Raw genomic sequence first — 20,389 nt, 5'->3', positions numbered from 1 at the left:
TTATTACTGGTAGCTAAAACTCGAGTTTTGTCCCTGCAAATACTTTTGTGTCATGGAATAAAAACTTAAATCATCTTAATATGTCTTATCTAATAAGACAGGTGCCTAAAGGGACAAAGAAATACTCTCAAACTTTCATGTATGCTGTGCAATTGTCTTTCTTCCATTTCATTTTCAAAATGACCCTAAAGGAAAATGGGTGGATTTGGCTAGAATGTTTCTGCCATAATTGTCTAACATTCAGTAATTAACAGGTTTCTAAAGTGACCACTTTGGTGAAAGGAGAATGTCATAGCTTAAATGTGTGCTGAAAACTAGCTTATGTTTCTAATTTGAATTCAATTGAATGTGTTGTGACCAGAGTATGGAGAAGAAATCTAAATGTATTTGTAAGTGGCTGTGCTAGCTGGGTGAGTTTCAGATTTGTGTAAAGGTGTGCTCATCTTGTCCATGAATTTTTAGTTTACTAGAAAAAAATTTTTTCTGTCAGAAACTTCTTTTCAAGACCAAAAAGTCAGCTTTCATGTCTTAAATATGTTGCTTTCTCTAGGTTACTATGAAAACTATTATTTGGAGCTGATTCACAAGTATGGAGAAAAATCCAAATGTGATGCTTTCATGTGGGGAAAAGAGCTCAGGGAAAAGTACCACACTTTGTTCAGACTATTACATGAGATGGATTTCAGTAGTCCAGATGGTAACCATGTTTCTTTTTTAAAATTGTTCTTGAATAACTCAACAATATTTGTTGTGTAGTTTAGTATCATTTGACTTAATGTGTTATACATTTTTTTTCATATTAGCTTACTTAATAAAGGAGTGTTAAGTGGCTTATATGCAATATGATGCAAATGGAAGGACGGCTTATTAGGTAGAAAGAACCATAGAAATATCCTTATGTTTTTAGTTGTTAGTTACTTTGAGATGGTCTTTTGGACTTTTATTCACCCTTCATATTGAGTAATACCTTATTTCTCTATAATTTTGTCTGCATTGAGAATACCATTCAGCTTGAGAAATAACAGAATCTATTATTCAGTTTCTGGGGAAATTGGTTCCTAATTTTAACTCTTACAACAACTGTGTGTTCTATATTTTATTTTTGGTGTTAGAAGATGGAAGTGATACAGTTGTAGAAGTTGGCCGGAGGATATTTGAGAAGGTTGTGAAAGGTCTGTCCAGTGCCAATGGCCTCAGCAATTTGGGCTCCTCTGTCCCTCTCCTGGTGGATTCCAGTTGTTGTGGATACCATAAGGCTTCCTATTTCCTTGCAGTTATATTTGAAACAGGCCTCAGTGTGCCTGTGGATCGTATAAAGGTACTATGTTTAACATGTGCTGTTATGTCTGTGAAATTAATTACCTTTAAGGACCTTTAATTACCTTTTAAGTTAATTACCTTTAAGTTAAAAAATGGGATGATCCCTTGAATTAAAAAAAGTGAAACGGCCCTCAGATCCAGGTGGTTGAAGGATTCTCCAATAAAGCTACTAATAAATACCTTGATGGCAGTGATATCTTTATGAAGACCTGATGGTGGGAATCTTTATCCTGCTCAAGCAGAACAAGGACATCAGTGATACAGTGAAGATCTGAAAATGGTAGTAAAGTGAACAGCATAGAAAGTACTGCTTTTCCTAGTCACTGTGGAGCCCTTGAGTCACCCACAGTCATTTGAAGACAGGTAGGAAAAAAGTCCTAGATCAGGCAAATCGAAATTGGAAAGGTTGCATAGTACAGTCAGGAAAGAAGTCTGATTTTAGAGTGTGCAAAAATGGGACACTGAGTATATTATGGTCAAATGAGCAAGGGTAACCAAAGTAGAACAGTTTTCTTCTGTAAAAAAGTAACTGTGTTTCAACTGAGCAACTGCAGAGTTTGAGAACTCCTGACCTCTTAGGCGGCTTGCAAATAACTGAAATGTTTCAATGTGTTCTAGGTCAAATAAAGGGAAGGTGTCCATATGTCAGGAAGAAGACAACACTAAAATTGCCAACAGATATTTAATTGTGGTATAATAGTAAAATATAAAACACTTATAAAGAATAGCAGATCTGTCTGTTGTGGTTAGAGGACGCTAAATCAGAGTAACCTCTTACAGGCTAATCAGAGACAAAGCTCACCTGCAATTCTTCAAAAACAAGAAACCTTAGACAAGAACCTTTTTTATACCCTAATTATAGAGTATACAGTGCTTATTATGGAGGCTAAGTCATTTCATCATTGAAGCTGCTTCAGGTGGTGTAGGAAACAATTTAATATCCAGCACAGATGGGACACCACTGGTTTTCTCACTGTGCAGGTGAAAAATAATAGTAGTGCTGAAATTTTTTTTTTTGCAAATGTGTGTTGCATAGACCAATTAACATGTATCTCAAGGGAGATTTGTGCTGAAACCTTATCAGCCATAGATTCCATCATACTAGTCCTGTCAGGTCCCTAGGGTAAGATTCTCAAATGCTGTTTGTTAGCTTCCATATGTTTCCACAGAATTCAGTGTGAAAACTCCAGCTGGCATCACTGGGACTAGTTAAGGCACTGCTGGGTATAAGAAGTGTCAGAGTGTAAACAATGCTGTAGTAAAATGACATTAAAAAACTGCTGCACATTTAGTGATGGCAGAATAAATGCAATACTTGAAAAGTATTTAGAGCCTAGTTTTTCTTTCCAGTGTTTCTGTGCAAACATAAGACACTTTGACTACTTTATGGGCTGTGTTTGCTTCTGTAACTGTGTTTACGTAATATAGCTAGTATATCAGCTACCAGTATGAACATTCTGTTCCCTGTAAATTTCCTGGGAAGTGCTTAACTTGTGAAATGTGCAGTGAATTCACTCTTGTTTATGTCTGTTGATTTTTGCCAGGGACTGCTATATAGTTTGGTTGGTGCTCAGGGGAACGAGAGACTTTCTGTGATGAATCTTGGCTATAAACATTACCAAGGGATTAATAACTATCCGCTTGATTTGGAGCTGTCATATGCTTATTACAGCAATATTGCAATAAAGACATCCCTGGATCAACACAATATAAAGGGGGAACAGGTAAAAGAATTATAAGTGAATTTTTTTCTGTGCAAGTTATTTTTCATATTCATATTATGTAGCCAGAATATTTTTGTATTGATTTACAAATATTGGATCATCTAGTTATTTTTCATATTCATATTATGTAGCCAGAATATTTTTGTCTTGATTTACAAATATTGGCTCATCTGATTTGTGTCCATGCCCGTGGCAGGGGTGTTGGACTAAATGGTCTCTAAAAGTCCCTTCCAGCCTAAATCATTCTATGATCCAATGATTGTAGGTATAAATTACATGTAGGTATCATTACTGTGTTTCTGAGGAAGGGCGAATCAAAGTCAATATCAGACTCAAATCCTCAGAATTGTCCACAAGCCTGTTTTTTATTAAAGTCCAAGCCTTATTCTTGGCCACTGAATCCTCCCTCAGATTTTTAATTATTAATATAATTGGATGTGTTTGTTAAGCAACTGATCTGCTGTTTCAATAGACAGACATCATGAAGTTCCTGCAAAAGATGAATTGTCCTCTGCATGCTTTAACCTTTTCTATAATCAAATGTAATGACTTGGTCGTTAAATAGTTATCTGATAAAGTTACAATAAAATCATTTTAGAATAGGCTGCTAACAGGAGGTAACACAACTTTATTTGTAAAGAATAGTCAAGGTAGGCTAGTGCTAGAATCCTGGCTTATCAGAAAGCATGATTATTGTACAAAAACAGAGAGGTTCTAATTGCTGAAGAACTAAAAGCTAGCAGACTTACCTAGATAAGAGTGCTGTGGGTCAGGTCATCGTCAAGCTTTCTGCCAGTCTTTTTTTAATCTTTTGAAAGTGATTTCTATAGAAATATTAAAGCCTAAATAGAAAGACTTAAATACACTTCTTTGTCATTTTTAAGTGCATTTAAAACCAAAATGTGGTTTGGGGTTTTTTTTTAAGTTGTTAGTGTCTTGGCATATCTTTTCAGTGTAGAATGGACTTACAGTTTTGGAAAAAAAGCAGTAAATGTTTTAAATGTTTTTTTTTTTTTTACAGTGGATGTCAGAATAGTTCTTAATGCACTGGCCAACAGAGGAGAGATGAGAATTTTAAAATCCAGAACTGATCATGAATTTTTAGGATTAAGCAGGAAATGGACAACATTTTCATTTTGGTAGCAGATGTAGAAATTCATTGATATTCATGTGGAAGTTAATTTTTTTCTGTTCACTTACTCTCCAGGCATTTGTTGAAACTATAAGACTGATGGATGATGAACTGCTAAAATCTCAAACAAAAGAAAATGGTGATGTCTTTATGTGGTTAAAACATGAAGCAACAAGAGGAAATGCAGCTGCACAGGTATAAAGCAATACATTTCCCCATTTTTGGTTTTATATACAGTCAGGGGTGTACATCTGTAGACCATGTAGGAAAGTTGCAGAGGAGAGCAGACAGACTTTTCTACTTCCACCCAGAATTGCTTCTTTTTTTCTGAGACTATTTCTCATGTTCCTGTTCAATTATATTCATGCAAAAGCCATAACAATGATACAAGGCAGAAGGGAAGAGTCTTCAAGTCTTGGCAGCCTCCTTCTCTGTTCCTTTTCCATGGCTTTGTATTTGATACATTGCAATTACTGCTGCTGATCTGAGACTAGTAGCAGTATATTGTAATACTGAGCCATTTACATGCATCAAATCTGTCTGTCACTTACCTCTGCACTTAAATCAATCCAGACTCTATGATACTGACAGCTGTAAAAATAAGCCTGCTGTAGAGTTAGTACAGTCCACCACTGAAACACTCTGAATATTCCTGTTAACCAGTTGTTTTCAAACTGTTGAGGGTGTGTACTAGTTTCTTCTCATATTTGAAATGCATCTAAGCCTGCAAAAGTCTGTTCCTGCAATTCCAGTTTCAATACTAGCATTTATAGCTTTACTATTTAAGTTGTTTTCTTTTAGCAACGTTTGGCTCAGATGCTGTTTTGGGGCCAACAAGGAGTGGCAAAAAATCCTGAAGCTGCAATAGAATGGTATGCAAAGGGTGCAATAGAAACAGAAGATCCAGTGTTGATATATGATTACGCCATTGTGTTGTTTAAGGTAAGTCATATTTCATGTTTTCACTTCAAAACAGCCGTTCCTTTAACATGATGTTTTAAGTTATCAGCAGTGACCTATGGTAAGAGTGTATGCAAATGCTTCTAGATTTACTCTGAAAATCAATCAATAGGTATGAAGCTAATGTTGATTTTTACCAAAAAGAGGCACAAAATTTTAAAAAGAGCAAGTTAAAAATAATCTTACTTTATTCCTATCTATATTCAGGATCAAAATACCACCCAAATTCTGGATCCTAATTTTTCCTAATGTCTTGTCACCTCAAGAATCCAACCAACTAGTAGGCATAGGCTTTGGTGTAGAGGTGTAGGTAAAAGTTTGAGCCTTTCCTGGAATGCACTGTATTAGGATTTTTTTTTAAGTTGGAATTAAATTATCGCTGCATGCAGTTAGTTTTTCCCTGCCAGAAGCAGTATACAGAAGATGCTAAACTGAAGTATGACCTCAACTGAGTCAAATAAGGTGTGTCAGCTAAGTGATGTCACCTATAAGACATTCAAGCACTAAAGCTTAGGTGGTGAGGAACTGTTAGGTCTTCATCTCATTCCTTTGACAGTGGAGGGTTTTTCTCTAGAAAAGGCTTGCTTAAGTTTTGCTTGTGGTAATTTTGAGCACACATAATCTGTTTTACCTGTGTCTGGAATTATTTTATGTGGACATCATAAGCATTACATCTGTGTATTTCCTCTGGAGACACTCTAACATTTTTTTCAGGAGAGCTGAGAGCTCTTGCTCGCTGCCAAACTGTGCACAACCTATGCCCCTTTAAATGCTATATATTCTTACTTAGTTGCTCAGACTTAAAGATCTGTGATATTATTTACCCACAAAAATCACTTGAATATACTGGTGAAATAATTGTTTCTAGACTGAATCACTGAGATTTTGTAAAGCTGTGAAGGAAGGGTGAACACAAAGCTGCTTGTTTTGTTGTAACTGTTTAAAGCTGAATGACACTTAGTAGGTAATGGTATCAATATTAAAAGGCATTTTGGATGTGCATAAGTGAATTTTTATCAGTCTGCATTTTTAAACAATGATTGTTTCACTTATCTGTTTCCTAGGGTCAAGGTGTGAAAAAGAATATAAAACTCGCACTGGAATTGATGAAGAAAGCAGCAGCAAAGGTAAAATGCAATAAATATTTTATTGGAGTAGTTCTGTACTAGGTGCTAATAACTATGATTTATATAAAATGCCTATTACCATAATTCTGTCATACTGCTTGCTTTTTCCAGTGTTATCACCATGAATGATGAAAGCCTTATTTGCCCAAGTTGGGAGAGCAGACCACTGAAAATCTGCCAAAATTTCTGTGAAAGAAAAAAACATTTCTCTACTTACATATTTTGGAACTTGATGTTAGTTAAGTGACTTACAGACTGAATATTTGATCCAGGAGTATGTTTTTGCCTCATATTCCCAAGCATTAAGGGAGAAGACCTGGATGTCCCAAAGTCTCCTGATTTATTTCCATAGTTGGGAGAAACACTAAGCACCACAGAGCAGAGGAGCCTCACTCCATTTAATGATTTAGGACAGCCAGGTTACCCAGGCCATGATCTGGTCCTTAGAATAAAAATGAAAGAGTGCCTAGACCTTGAATGCATTCCTAGCTCTTAGAAACAGAATTAGTTAAATTACTGGTTTTGACAGCAGCACTTGACTGGTGATCACTATCAGAAAATATTTGTGCCAATTCTGGGATTCCTTTGAAACAGGAGAGACTATCTGTTCTACTGCCTGTTTGGGAGAGGCTTAAATAAACTGAAAGGCTTTTATGATGTGATCAAAATACCTTTGATTCAGGATCTGAGGAACAGCTTCCTAGAAGACTCCTAGAGACATCAATTTCCTTACTCTCCTTGCAGTCAAATACTTGGGCTCTTAGGCTCCAAAGCACCTTTTCTATACAAAACCAACATCGTAATTATTGAAAAGTTTAACGGCTTTTGCATTTTAATGTTCAAGTTAGTAACATTGCTGGCATACTTACAGCCCCATATGATCCACTAGTTTATGCAAGGAAGTGGCGACTCATTACAACAACAATAAAAACTGTCTCAAGATTTTCTCTTGAGCCAAGATGCAAAGATGCAACTTAGTAAGTAGCAATAGCAATATCTTAAGCTGATCGGTATGATGTTGGTGAAATGCCTTTTGAAAGTAGCATTATAAAGTTCTGTGCACATTGCTTTCTATTTATTCTCAAGGAAATGTTCTAGTTTAAAAGTGGGTTTTTTGATTGCTAATCCTGTCAACCAGTTTCTGGGAGTTCACAAGAACAAGTGTCCTGTTTGGCTTTGAAGAGGAGACAGGGGAAAAATAGTCACAGTTTGTTCTTGTCAACAAGTGAAAGTCACGGCTGAGACTCTGTAGAATAAGATGCCACTGGAGTCTTATTCCTCACTCTATATACAAGGCCACAGAGAAAAGTAGTGGGGAAAAAAAAAGCTTTATAACCCCTAGTCCCAGAAGTGACAAAAAGCAGAATCAAATGTGTGACCTGAGATTGCTCTTCTCCTTCCCTAAGGGCTTGCCCCAGGCAGTGAATGGATTAGGATGGTATTACCACAATTTTAAAAGAGACTACAGAAAAGCAGCCAAGCACTGGTTAATTGCTGAAGAATTGGGAAATCCAGATGCATCATACAACCTTGGTGTCCTGTATTTAGATGGGATTTACCCTGGAGTACCTGGTAGAAATCAAGTGAGTAAATATTGAATGGTACTATGTCTTACATTAGGGCCCAACTTAGAAGTTTTTGCCTCATTCTTGAGATTGCTCTGTTCACCCTAAGTTAGAATTTGATACCTTTTATCATAAAGGAGGATTTTTCTGGGGGATTCAGTCAGATTGCTTAGGGAGAGAGATGTTGCTCAGGTATTGCTCAGTCAAAATTGTATGCATGTGTTTGTATTATTTTAATTTAGAAACAAAACAGGTGCAGGTTTTACTCCTTCCAGTGACAGCAGCCAGGAAGGATAGTGTGTGCTCTCACATCATGTGACCTTTTGGGTTCTCAGTTTTGGATTGGAAAGTTTATAGGGAAGGGATTCCACAGTAACTGAAAGAAGCACAACCTTGTCCCTGAACCCGTGAACAGCTATGCTATGTTCACACAGCTTCTGTGAGCCTCAGAACTGCAGTGAGAGGCCTCCAGTCCAGACTTGGAAATCTAACTATTTGATACAGTCCTGGTAGAAAGCAGTATTTTGTTTTTCTGTGACAGAACCCATTAACATATGTGCAAAATAAATTTTCCCCTAATAGGAATGGTCTACTTTATTTATATTTCTTTTAATTAACTTGGAAGTGTATGAACAGCAGCAAAAATGTAGTGAGGTAGACTGTAATAAATGTCGTCAGCTAAAAAATGTTTCCAGTGTGGCCTTTGAGTTCTGAGATCTGGATATACTCCAGACAGTGAGCATTTCTGCTGTCAACAGCAGCAGTGCTCACCAACATGTGCATCTGGCAAACACATTTTCCTTCCCCAGGGACAAAAAAACACGTTTCTGAGTGGACTGATTATAAGAGGACACCTAAAATTGCCCAGGTTTCTTTATTCATCAAAACCAATGGCAAGAAGGAGTGTGTAGTCTGTGCTCACTAACAGAAAGCATATATTGATGGTTTAAAATTTCCTGAAATAAATATTTTGAGTTGTATGCTGGGTTTGGTTTACTTTACCAGTTACTGTTCCTGAGGGTAAAATGTGGAGTCACACAGCCTTCCCACTTCTGTAGCTTTGGCCCTGCTTACTCCATCTGTGTTTTTTATAAACCAGTTTCAAAGATTTGAGCACTGTAGTTGTGGTCTGCTGAACATACAGAGCATTGCTGCTGCTCCACAGCCTTCATTTGGCATCGCAAGTTCTGTTCTCCAGGATGCCTTAATAATCTTCCTACTAGTGAATAACTAATTTTTTGTCAGTGCATGCAAGACTTTTGTGTTAGCGAGTGTTAGTTAAGCATTTGGACACTTTTCTGTTTGATGTTCCATATATTACCTGAGTATATGTTTTCTAAAACTTTCTCTAGCCTAAACTATTAAAAATTAAGAATAATTCATTTCATCTAAGTACTCTAACAGTAGTTAAATTATCTTACCCTCATTAGCCAGCTACCTAGTTTTATTCCTTTGATGAAAAGAGTCCTGAGGAAGAAATCTCAATAAAGATTAATAATGAAGAGTTGCTAATTATGTTTTGTTTCTTCACAGACAGTTGCTGCACGCTATTTCTATAAAGCTGCCCAAGGAGGACATATAGAAGGGACTTTGCGATGCTCTCTGTATTACATCACAGGAAATATGGAAGACTTCCCTAGAGATCCAGAAAAAGCTGTAATGTAAGTAAGGAAACAATTTATAAAAGGAGAATATATTTCTGATATGATTATTTTGATTCTTGGTGATTTTTAAGTCCATGGCTTAAATACCTTGTACTTCACAGTGCTTACCTCTGTGGCAAAAGGTTCTTCTGCAGTAATATTTGATCTGCATGAGTATGTGTGTTATGTAGATGACCAGTAGATTTTAAGAGGTATTGAGTGCTTTTACTTCTTTTTTTTTTCCAGAACAACTCAGAGAGATTGTATCGAACAACTCTGAAAGGTTTTATCTAACAAAGCCTCACTATTTTTTTATTTTCAAGAAATACTGGTGATGTGGTAGAATTGGCATTTTGCATCAAAAATAGGCAGATATTTATTGATAGCACCTATTAACTTACGTTTGTTTTCTTAGAAAACATGGCTGAGAAAAAAATATAGGATGTCTTTAATACAATTACAGAGATAAATGAACTTATGTTCTCAGTCAGTTGTCACAGGATTGATGCAGTGACTACTGTTAAATCCCATAGTTTGTCTTACAGAAGTCAGATGGTGATCCCATATCCTTTTGTGTTCTTTGAGTCTACGTGAGTTGGGATAACATTACTGGAGCATGACCATTCATTTTTTGTTTGTTCTATTCCACAGCTGGGCAAAACACATTGCAGAGAAGAATGGCTACTTAGGTCATGTAATCAGAAAAGCTCTCAATGCTTATCTGGAGCTTTCATGGTATGTTTCTTCCGTTCTCTGTATTTTCTATTTTTCACTTACTTTATAGCAAGATAAAATAATTAATAATGGTCCATCACTGCAAAGGAAAAAAAAAAGCAGTAGCACTACAAAAATCAGTTGCAAAACATCCATTGACATAAAGGGAAGGAGGAGTTGACCCAAAATGTAAATCAACAGTTCTGACAGAATCAAGTGAAAAACAAGGAGTTTGTAGTACGAAATAGTTGTATCAACTGTGGTTCTCATCCCATAATATTTGTGTAACGTGCACTGGATTAACAAGAGGAACACCTTTCACTTTTACTGTTGTCTCTGTTACAAATCTTGTATTTTACCTTCTCTTTTCTATATATTTATGTGTCATGAAAAGTCCAGCTGCTGGATTAGATTTGTTGGGTTTTCTGTGTATGGTTAGTATTGTCTTTTGTGTAAGTATAATAGGGGGCTATAATATCCAATGAGCCAGTCAAGAGGTTTCAAAATAGTGCCCAGTTTAATGCTCCATCTTAGCAGCCTTTGTAGGCATGAGCATCAGATGTTGTGTGTGCAAACATCAGACTATCATATGTGATTAAAACAATGGCTCATTTAGTCCTGCAGCTTCCCCCTGTAAGTACTGAATTAGTGCTTCAGGCTAGGGAGATCTACAAGAAACTGTCAGTGGACTGTTCTGGAGAACCCATTCCTAGAAGAAGTGTCTTTTCACTCAGTCCATCACAGACATTTCTTCTTAGACTTGAACCCACTTCTGAACACTGAAAAACTCTGTTGATATTTTTGTAGCGTGTTCTGTTATGCAAGCCTGTGACTGCCCAGCTCACTTTGCAGTCCACAAGGAGATAACAGGTAGAACATAAAGATTCCAGAAAGTCTGGGCTCAGCAGCTAGGAGGGAAAATCTCATGGATTTCTACTTGAGATGCCAGGATGTAAATTGCATAGGTATAAATCATTGCACTGCCAATCTATCCAAGTAATATATGTTCTTCAGTCATTGTTTGCAGACGCATGTTTTGCACATCTGTCTGTCATGGTAGTTTGATCTTCAAAGACTGATGCAAAGGCCGTAAATGTAATTTCTTCTCTTAGTTGCCCTTTGAGACTTAAGGATCAACCAATTTCCCAGTTTTTCCTTAAATTCCTTCTGTAGTCCCAGGTCTCTCTTGTATTAGATGTTTTTACAGGGCAAGTACAAGGAATAATTTGTAATCATGCAGAAATAGCTGGATAACAGGAGGTTACACCTGCTAGTTCTGTCAGGACAACTGCTTTCTCAATTTAATTTGAAGTTGCTTTGCTTAAGCAGCTACTCCTGAAGTCAAATGTCTATTTGACCATACCTTCCAGTTAGCTTCCAGTTACATAAGCCATTGAACCCTGAAACTTGCCATGGTTTTACCTTTATGTTTTGGAGAAAATCATTGGCAGCACTACTCTTTAATAGGAAACTTCAGAAGGAAAAAAGTACCCCAAGTGGGTTTTTTATTGTTTTGGGATTTAAAACTACACACATGATTTTAAAGACTTCCTCTTAATTTTAAATGCATAGTCTTCATAATATAGAGTAGATGAGTGGCAGAGAATATGAAAGATGCTCTTATCTAGTATCAGAATACTGAATTGCTATACTGCAAATACAATATTAAATTTTACTACTTGCTTTACAGTCAGTGAGATGCATAAAGTCCTTAGAGGAACAGAGACTCTTTTTCTGTTCATACATTCAAATGTAAGGAGAGACAAATCCTTTTTCAAAAAGCTCTGTCTAAAAAGACAAGAAAACACCAAGTCACATAAATGAAAGTTAAAGCATACCAAAGAAATACTCAGAAGAATGTTAGACAGATATATACACAGCTAAGTGAATTATAGATCTTTTTTTTAAGTAGAGTCTTTTAAGAATGTTTTATCTGAAACATTTAAATAGAGTATTTGTCTTAGTATCAATTCTTCTTTCCCATCAGTCTGGCACTTAGAGTAAATGCACACTGGAGCCAATAGCTTGAATGCAAGAGGAAAAGGGCTGCAAATTCTTGAGATCCAGCAGGGCTGGTTACACCAAGCATTGCCTGTATATGTCGCTGTTGCATGGGTTTCCCAGCCTCTTGCTCTTAAACTTTGTACCAAAATTTTGCTTGTAAGCAATTTTATACATTTGTTTAGTGCTTTTGGGGTTTCTTAACTGTAAGTAAAATGCATGTTATTTTTGTAAGGTTTTTCATTAGTTTATTTTATCTAACATTAGGCATGAAGCTCTGCTGCATTACATTTTAGCAGCTGAAACTGGGATTGAAGTGTCACAGTCAAATTTAGCACACATCTGTGAAGAAAGACCAGTGAGTAAATGAATTCACAACTCATTATCCTGAAAGGACACTTTGTTAATGATAATGTGTGCCATTAGTCTCTTACCTGGGATATGAATGAATTAATTATTTTCTTTATAGGACCTAGCAAGAAAATACCTAGCAACTGATTGTGTCTGGAGATACTACAATTTCTCAGTTTCTCAAGTCAATGCTCCATCATTTGGTATGTAAAAAGAATTCTTTCTAAATTTTAATGTTACTTTTTTTATTTTTTTTCAATTTCAGGGCCTGCGTTTGCCACAACTTCTGTGTGAGTAGGCAGGTTGAGAGAGGGAAGACTAATTCCTGCTAATCATACATTTGCTTTTTTGTGTTTTGATAGGAATATCAGGGTAATTAAAGGTAATTAAAGTGTTTTATTTCAGCACAGGTTTTCTGAAAATTTCCTTTTTATTGCATTAAATGGGTAAAATTTTAATAAAATAAAAAAGCTAAGCCCTGAGGAAGGGCTAGATATTTAGGAGTCTGAGCAGTTGACTCAAAGTTTAAGGAAAAAAAGCAGTAGACTTTAGGAGATCATGCTGTTTGGTTTATCAAAGGGAAAATCCAAAAGCAAATATACTTCTATATCATAATTGAGTCATGAGAAACTAATAAAGGCTAAGGGATTCCTTATCTAATTGATTATTAGTTTTCCTCTTAGGGTACAGAGTTTATCAACATTGGTAGAGATTACCTTGGAGAGCTAAAGGATTCTCTAAGGTCTATTTGCAAATAAGTTACATTCCTGAGGCCACAAATTGTACTACACCTAGGGCTTCTATAGCTAAGTCATTTTGGTGCCTCTGAAAGCTTTACTGAATATTTGAAAACATTGATCTGATTGTCTCACAGGAGCACTTCAGTGATTTGTAACGAGTATGTGGAAAAGTGGAGTGTAAAAATAATTCATGCTATTCATTTAAATACACAGTGTGGGAAATTTAAAAGTGTGGAAACTGAATACCACGTGGATATAGCCTGAAGCCAGAGGAGCTGAGAAACACTGTTAGCTTTCCTGTGGAGTTTGTAGACACCTCAGCAAGGTGTAGTTTGGTTGACCCTTTGGTAGATCCACTGATGCGAACTCACTTTGGAAAAACTTCTGAAGGTCAGACTCATAGGATGGAACTGTGATTCCATTTCAGTCTACTGTAAAAACACGTGGGATTTCTTGGTAGCTGGTGTAAACATACAAGCCAAAGTGTAGAAGAGTTTCAAACTATTTGAGGAAAGCTTAGGTCAGGTAAGTGTAGACACAGTCATAGGAATTTTTAAATTCAGTAGCACAGATTACTCACTGTGCTTGCTCCTGTCTGGGTCTGTGCCCTCTCTTTTGATGCATTTCATTATGGTGCAATGTCACAGAAAGATGTTTGTAAAATATTTGCTAGGCATTGCTCCCTTCTAGACCAGGAGAATTGTATCCTTACTGTTGTCCTGGGTTGAGTTGGATTTGAAGCTAATAAAATTATCAGCAGCAACATTCTCTAACTTTTGGGAAAGGTTCAGCCACAATAGTGTCAGGCACAGAGCAAAACACAGATGGCATGGTTTTAAGTTTCTTCAGTTTAGTAGGGCTAATCTGACTAAATAAGGCTTCAGGTTGTCCAAAGACAGATTCAGCAAGTGAAGAAGGAATGAAATACAAAGACTCTCAAGTCTCAGATTTTGTAAGAGCAATGTCATTCACTAAATTCATTAAAGAGAAACAATGAGAGATTTCATCCAGGATAATTATTATCAGTGGGAGAGTGATAAAAAGTAGCCACAGAGACAGCCAGAGAGAAAGAGTATATTTGTTTTTTAGTATTGTGCTTTAAACAGAATTACTGTTAATTTCTCCATCACATTAACAGTTGATTAATTCTATTGCTACAAATAGTCTGAATTATTTTCTGCTGGTTTCTTCTACAGCTTATTTGAAGATGGGAGATTTCTACTACTATGGCTACCAGAACCAGTCTAAAGACCTGGAGCTCTCCATGCGGATGTATGCCCAGGCTGCCCTGGAGGGTGATTCACAGGTGGGTCTGCAGTCATGGCAAAACAGCAGAGTGCAGAACAATCAGAGAATTTAGCTGGGACTGGTTCTTCTGCTTGGCCTCATCTGCACCAAAGAAACCTGCTAGAATAATTTACAATTATTTCAAAATACCTTGTGAGTCAGTAGTTGCTGTTTCATAATAGAAGATAAACTTAGCATAGAGTAATGGTCTTAGAATTAGGCTGCTTTGTAAGCTAAAGGTAAAGGGCCTAATTTGGTGCTACCTTACCTTGACGCAATTGACTTGGTGGTGACCTCAGTACTTTTGCTATTGCAAGAGAAAGAATTAATAGACTGCTGGGTTGTATTCCAGTCCTATCCTCTGCCATTTTATGATTAAAAAAAAGACTGGCCCATTTCCCTTGGTATATTATACCAAGTGAATCCCAGGGTGAATTTTGTACACTAATGAAGGTTTCATCTTAAAATGCTTTATAATTAAAGAATACACCATGTAACATTACCAAAGACATGCAGTGTTTCACCACTGAGTTTCCTGTTCTCAGGCCCTCCTGAAGTGTCCTGGGTGCAATATTGTGTTCTCCCTGTCCCTATGGCAATATCCCCAGATGGTGTCTTGTATGTGAACTTATCAAAGGTATCATGGGTGGGTTTTGTTTTGAGGTTATTGGGACAAAACATTACTGCTAAACTAGCAATGGAAAGAAGAGATGCATAAATAGTTACTTTAAAGTATGAAAGTCAAAGTGATGGGGAATCCTGTAAAATGTGTTGTGTGTGTTCATCTTCATGACTCTGAAGAGACACAGGGTTGCCTAAGACTTGTCCAAATAAGCAAAACCATAAGATCAAGGACTTAAATTGTCTGGAGGAAATTCCTGCTCTCAATTTCACTATTCAGATTCTGTTGATCTGTGGAGCTATGTGAAGGGGAATTGAAGAGTAACAGAATAGAAATCCAGTTCTGCTTTCACTATGTATTTTCCTAGGATTAAAAATGGCAGTTTGATATGGTGACTGCACTTAAAGAGCAATTCAGAATAAATTCAGAAAGAAACCATCTGGAAAAAGATAATGAGCTAAGAAAATAGTGTCACAACATCTGAATGCTTCTTTTGCATTTTCACATTTACCTGAGTATATGGTTAGGAGAAAAGGCTCTCATAATTATTCAGTGAATATCACATTATACTAAACAAACTGAGGGAAGACAGTTATAATTATTTAGATACTTGGTGCTTAAATACAGATATGAAAATTTAATGTTTAAAAAATATGGGGTTTTTTTTACTGTTAGGGTTTCTTCAATTTGGCCCTTGTCATGGAAGAGGGCAACTCCATACCTTCCTACATTCTGGATCACTTGGATATTGATCAAGCATTGCATTCTAGTAATATATCACTTCTTCAGGAGCTGTATTACAGGTGAGTCTTTTTTACCCTTAATCAGCATCTTCTGGTTTTTCACGTGAGTAACATTTACTCTGGAGGACAGCAACTCCTGTAATTATTAACTTTGTTCACTTTTGTGATTTAAGGCATGTTAAGGTCAACATACTTGAAATTCTTAAATTCCCTAAATATATTTCAGTTTATGCCTGATTATATGTGTTTACCTGAAATAGCAGGGACTGGATTCAATAATCAGGAGGTCTTTTCCAGTTCAATGTATTTAAGTTCCTAAGTTAGGCACTGGTGATTTGTATGCAGTCCAAACCAATAGTTCAATTCTAAATGCAGCATAATTTAATAAAGAACTTGAAAATGTGTAACTGGGATAATAGCAATCCTCCCTATTGATTCTGCAAATATGTCCAGGGAGGCATCGATATTGTGGCACAGAATATTGGGTATCTGAGAATGTTCCAGGTCTGCTGCCTGAATGACCTGTGCCAGCACTATTCATGGACAAACCACCTAGTGTCCTCTGGTTCCAGTACAGAACGTGGGTTTCCTTTACCCAGGTAAAGCAACAGGTGGTGGAAGACACAGTGGGAATGTGAAGCTTACACAATATTTGGTGAATTTCAGATTTTTGAAGAAGCAGGAGCTAATGGTCAGTACATGAGGCTGTGAATGATGAGTGTGTGGTTTATCATCTGTTTTGCTACTGAGTGAACCCAGAGAGGTGGAGATGACACCAACATTGAAACCTAATTTGTCTCTTCACCACCCATCTGCCGAAATTGTTCTTCACTGCAGTTAGACTAAACTTCTACCCTAAATTACTTCCAATGCACATGAAACTGCTAGTCAGATACACAGGTGGTCTGGACTATCTGGGATTGTAAGCTTGAGTCTGAATTTTGCCTTCACTTGGGCTGAATCCACCTGTTTTGCTGTGAGAGTAATTCCAGAGTTGGCAGTGCTGAAGGGTTTTCCCATCATCATACAATTTTGTCCAAAAGGGCACATACTTTTCTATATTTATATATGTATATTTATACATATACACAGTCTGTGACTTTATAACTAAATTATATATATATTTATAACAAAATTTATGTAGAAAAGGTATCTATCTATATATATACATCATCACTCCTTCCTTAGCTTTGTAGAAAAGAATCAATTGAAGCTTAAAATAGATGCCTGTGATTTAGCTGTCTAAGCTCCCCTAGTAGGTGAAGTCCTATTTGATAGAAATAAGAAAGCTGCTCAGCTCACCCCCCACAGGAGGTGGGTACCTTGTGCTAATCAGTTAAAACTCTCTTCAAGCTCTGACTTCATTCTGTTATACAGCATTGTCTCTAAAGGAGGTTTGGCACCAGTGTTCTATGTAGGCAGCTCAATTTTGCACATCTAATTTTAAATCAAGTCCTTCTGTTAGAGCTTGAACTGTGACTGCTTTGAAAGTGTAGCCTGGATGCTTAGACCCATTGTTGACTAGTAAGAAAATAAAAAGACACACTTATAGGGTAAGGTAGTCTTCGCTTAATAAGTTTAAGCTGGTATTTTTCTGCATTTTTACTTCACCATCTGCGAGATAGTGATGATATATTTGTTTGTTTGTCTGGATTACTGGTTCTGCAAACCCATTTGAGATTCCCAGATGATTGATGCCACAGAGTTGTGGAGGAGGACTAATTAGTTGTTTTTATCTTCTTGTTGTAGGTGCTGGAATAATAGTAACCAAGAATCAATTAGTCCATGTTCATTAGCATTGCTTTATTTTTACATGAGAGTTCTCTGGAACAATGTTTTACATTCTACTCTGGTATGTATTGCTCCTTTATTACATGCACAGTTCATTTGGAACTCTAGCTTGGCTTTGCACTGCTCTAACTATGTTTTTAAAAATTACTGTCACAGATCTACTTCATGGGAACCTTTCTTTTATCGATTCTTGTTGCATTTGCAGTGCAGTCTTTTCAGTCTTTATCTGGTAAGTATGTGTCACAGTAAAACTGAAGAAAGAGGAGTGATCTTTTTAGGTTAGTAAAACCTTCAAAAATGAAAGCAGAATTCTCGATTTGATAGAAGTACCTCTGAGCACCAGCTTCTTTAACACATAAGTCATTTTTTTGATCATTAAAAAGGAGTAGATGAAGCAAAGCATAACTTTAAACCTGTTGGTTTCTGAAGAACTTCTCTTGCTAAAGGAGACTTAATAAAAACCCTTAACTGCATGTGATTATTCCCCATCTCTCAACATGCAGTACTGTTACACTAGTTATATGACTTTGATTCCCTATCTAGTCTCTGCAATATGTAGTCAAAGTGTGTTTCCTGTTTCATAGGATTGGATCTCTTCAGATGCAAGGTGGGAGAAAAAGTGAGGTTCCAAGAGCTGGCACATTTGAGTAACTTAGTGAGTCAGTTCAGACTCTTAACACCAGTAACAGAATCAGCAAATGCATTCAGTCAGGAGTTACAGAACCTGTCATAATAATTCTGAAATCCTTCTTTCTTTTCTTACTAGCTGTTCGTTTATGTAACTTGGAAATCATGCAACAAATTTGTAATCTTCTTTGTTATAGATCTTCTTCTTTCGTATTTCCAAACCTTTGAATATTATCTTTATATGTAATTTTACATCCACATAATACTAAATATTGTTTTGTAGACTTCCTAGACACAGTAGAGTTTTCTAAAATAATTTTTTTTTACATTCTTCTGAAGCTCATCATTCTCCTGGAAGAAGATCAGAACCATTGTCACATGATGTCCCTTCTTCCTTAGGGAATGACAGTGAGGATGCTACCAGAGCAGTACAGCAAGATGAACCTACTCTTTCAAATGATTTATCACAGCAGGAGTCAAACCCTCAGAATCCTCTTGTCACCAGCTGAAGTGTAGTTTTCTTCAGGTTGACGTCCATTGGGAAGACAGGATATGAACAACTACGATTCTAAGAACTGACAACCAACCCTATACATGGCATTAATAATGCAGTCCAACAGCTGAAGTTGTAGGGAAGTTCAGTGATCTGACTTCTCCACTACAGAGAAAAACCATCCCTATAATTTATTTAACTCCAAACAGATGATGCACACACAATCATACCGTATGTCATGGAAGGACCTGAAAGAAAACCTGCAAAGTCTGTGCCTAATTGAAAAAAAGAAAACATCCCACAGATGTTAATGAAGTTTTACTCACACATCTAATCTCTTATAAAATTGTTTTTACTGCATTTGAGCTTATTTATTGGTAAAATTAGCGAAGTTTTCCAAGTCTGAGTCATGGAAATTACCCAGTCACCCTTACTTTCCAAGTTCCATGGAAACCAGTCAGGACTTCAGTACATGCAATGGTAACAATGAGTTTTTGGCATTTTATAGTCCATGCTGATTTTTCAATGTAAAAAGTGTTTTGTTTTGAAAGAAAACACACCAGGAATATTTGCAATATGGTCATAACATATTAGTTATGATTGCTAAGTTTTAGTCAAAGTTTTACAAACATCCATATTTCCTGGTGGACACAACAAAATATTTCTCTTCCTGCCAAGAGCCACTGATTAGAGAAAGGAGCTCCCCAATGAATAAATAAGTGTGATCAGGTGACACAAAGTCAAAAAATTATTTTTTTATTGTTCTGTAGATAGCACTGGTAAGGATTCATTTCATGTTCTATAATGACTCTAAAAGACATATTTAAGTGACAGTTCATTTGATAAATTTTGGATGGGACATATGGATAACGTGTATGGAGTGCAAATACTTTCTATCTGATTTAAAGCTGTCTGTCAAGTGGCTGTAGGAAGGGTCTATCCTTTACAGCAGGTGTGCAGTCACCTCTGCAAAATTATGTAGATCACAGACTATAAATTACATCAATCTATGCATTATTGAGGGTTAAATCCACTTGCCTTGCACTACATTATTTACTCTTGTAAATAAAAATATTTTTTTAATTCAGCCTGTATGTGGAGGAATTTCTTTTAAGACACCTCTTGGATGAAATACTGGCTTGCTGTTGCAATGTCTCAAGATCATTATTTTCATGTCTTAGCTTCAAATGAGACAATCAGCTTTCACTTTCTTTGAGGAATACAGTCTTCTCACAGAGCAAACCTGGAATATTTTGTTTTATGTTTCAAAGCAAAAGAGCAAGGCGTAGGAGGTTTCAGTGAGAAAGGAATAATTTAAAAGGAAAAAAATCTTTGACCTTCAAGAGAGATTTTTATATTTTTATAGAAGTGTCTATACATACACATCATCAAGGCATGTTTCACTTGCAGAAAACTGAAAACTCAAAAGTGTTGAGAGAAGAGTTGATGCTTTGAGTCACCAGCTCCCTTGACAAGTCATGGGATAAAAATGAAGATGTTGAAGCTCCTCCCCCTCCTGATGAGAAAGTAAATTGTGTGTCACGTTACC

The 20,389-nt window shown here is 36.5% G+C and overlaps 1 protein-coding gene across 3 annotated transcripts in view; it reads left to right on the top strand.

The window, feature by feature from the left end:
* The window catches only part of SEL1L3 (SEL1L family member 3), a 33,791-nt gene extending 13,864 nt beyond the window's left edge, over positions 1–19,927 (top strand). Inside the window, exons 9-24 of one of the 3 annotated variants that reach the window (XM_041472920.1) lie at positions 551–697; positions 1,116–1,318; positions 2,865–3,044; positions 4,252–4,371; positions 4,978–5,118; positions 6,201–6,263; positions 7,670–7,846; positions 9,362–9,489; positions 10,123–10,206; positions 12,454–12,544; positions 12,656–12,740; positions 14,474–14,583; positions 15,862–15,989; positions 17,679–17,781; positions 17,877–17,949; positions 18,687–19,927. In XM_041472920.1, the coding sequence (XP_041328854.1) occupies positions 551–697; positions 1,116–1,318; positions 2,865–3,044; positions 4,252–4,371; positions 4,978–5,118; positions 6,201–6,263; positions 7,670–7,846; positions 9,362–9,489; positions 10,123–10,206; positions 12,454–12,544; positions 12,656–12,740; positions 14,474–14,583; positions 15,862–15,989; positions 17,679–17,781; positions 17,877–17,949; positions 18,687–18,856 (2,003 nt within the window). In that variant the 3' untranslated portion in view covers positions 18,857–19,927. Of the gene's footprint in view, positions 1–550; positions 698–1,112; positions 1,319–2,864; positions 3,045–4,251; positions 4,372–4,977; positions 5,119–6,200; positions 6,264–7,669; positions 7,847–9,361; positions 9,490–10,122; positions 10,207–12,453; positions 12,545–12,655; positions 12,741–14,473; positions 14,584–15,861; positions 15,990–17,678; positions 17,782–17,876; positions 17,950–18,686 lie in introns of all 3 variants that reach the window. The other 2 variants (XM_041473013.1, XM_041472827.1) reach the window with 2 other exon arrangements.
* Positions 19,928–20,389: the final 462 nt, after the last annotated feature.

This window comes from Pyrgilauda ruficollis, unplaced genomic scaffold, assembly GCF_017590135.1.
Source record: "Pyrgilauda ruficollis isolate IOZ18807 unplaced genomic scaffold, ASM1759013v1 scaffold1, whole genome shotgun sequence".
Lineage (NCBI taxonomy): Eukaryota > Metazoa > Chordata > Aves > Passeriformes > Passeridae > Pyrgilauda > Pyrgilauda ruficollis.
This window is presented reverse-complemented; position numbering and strand designations above follow the sequence as displayed.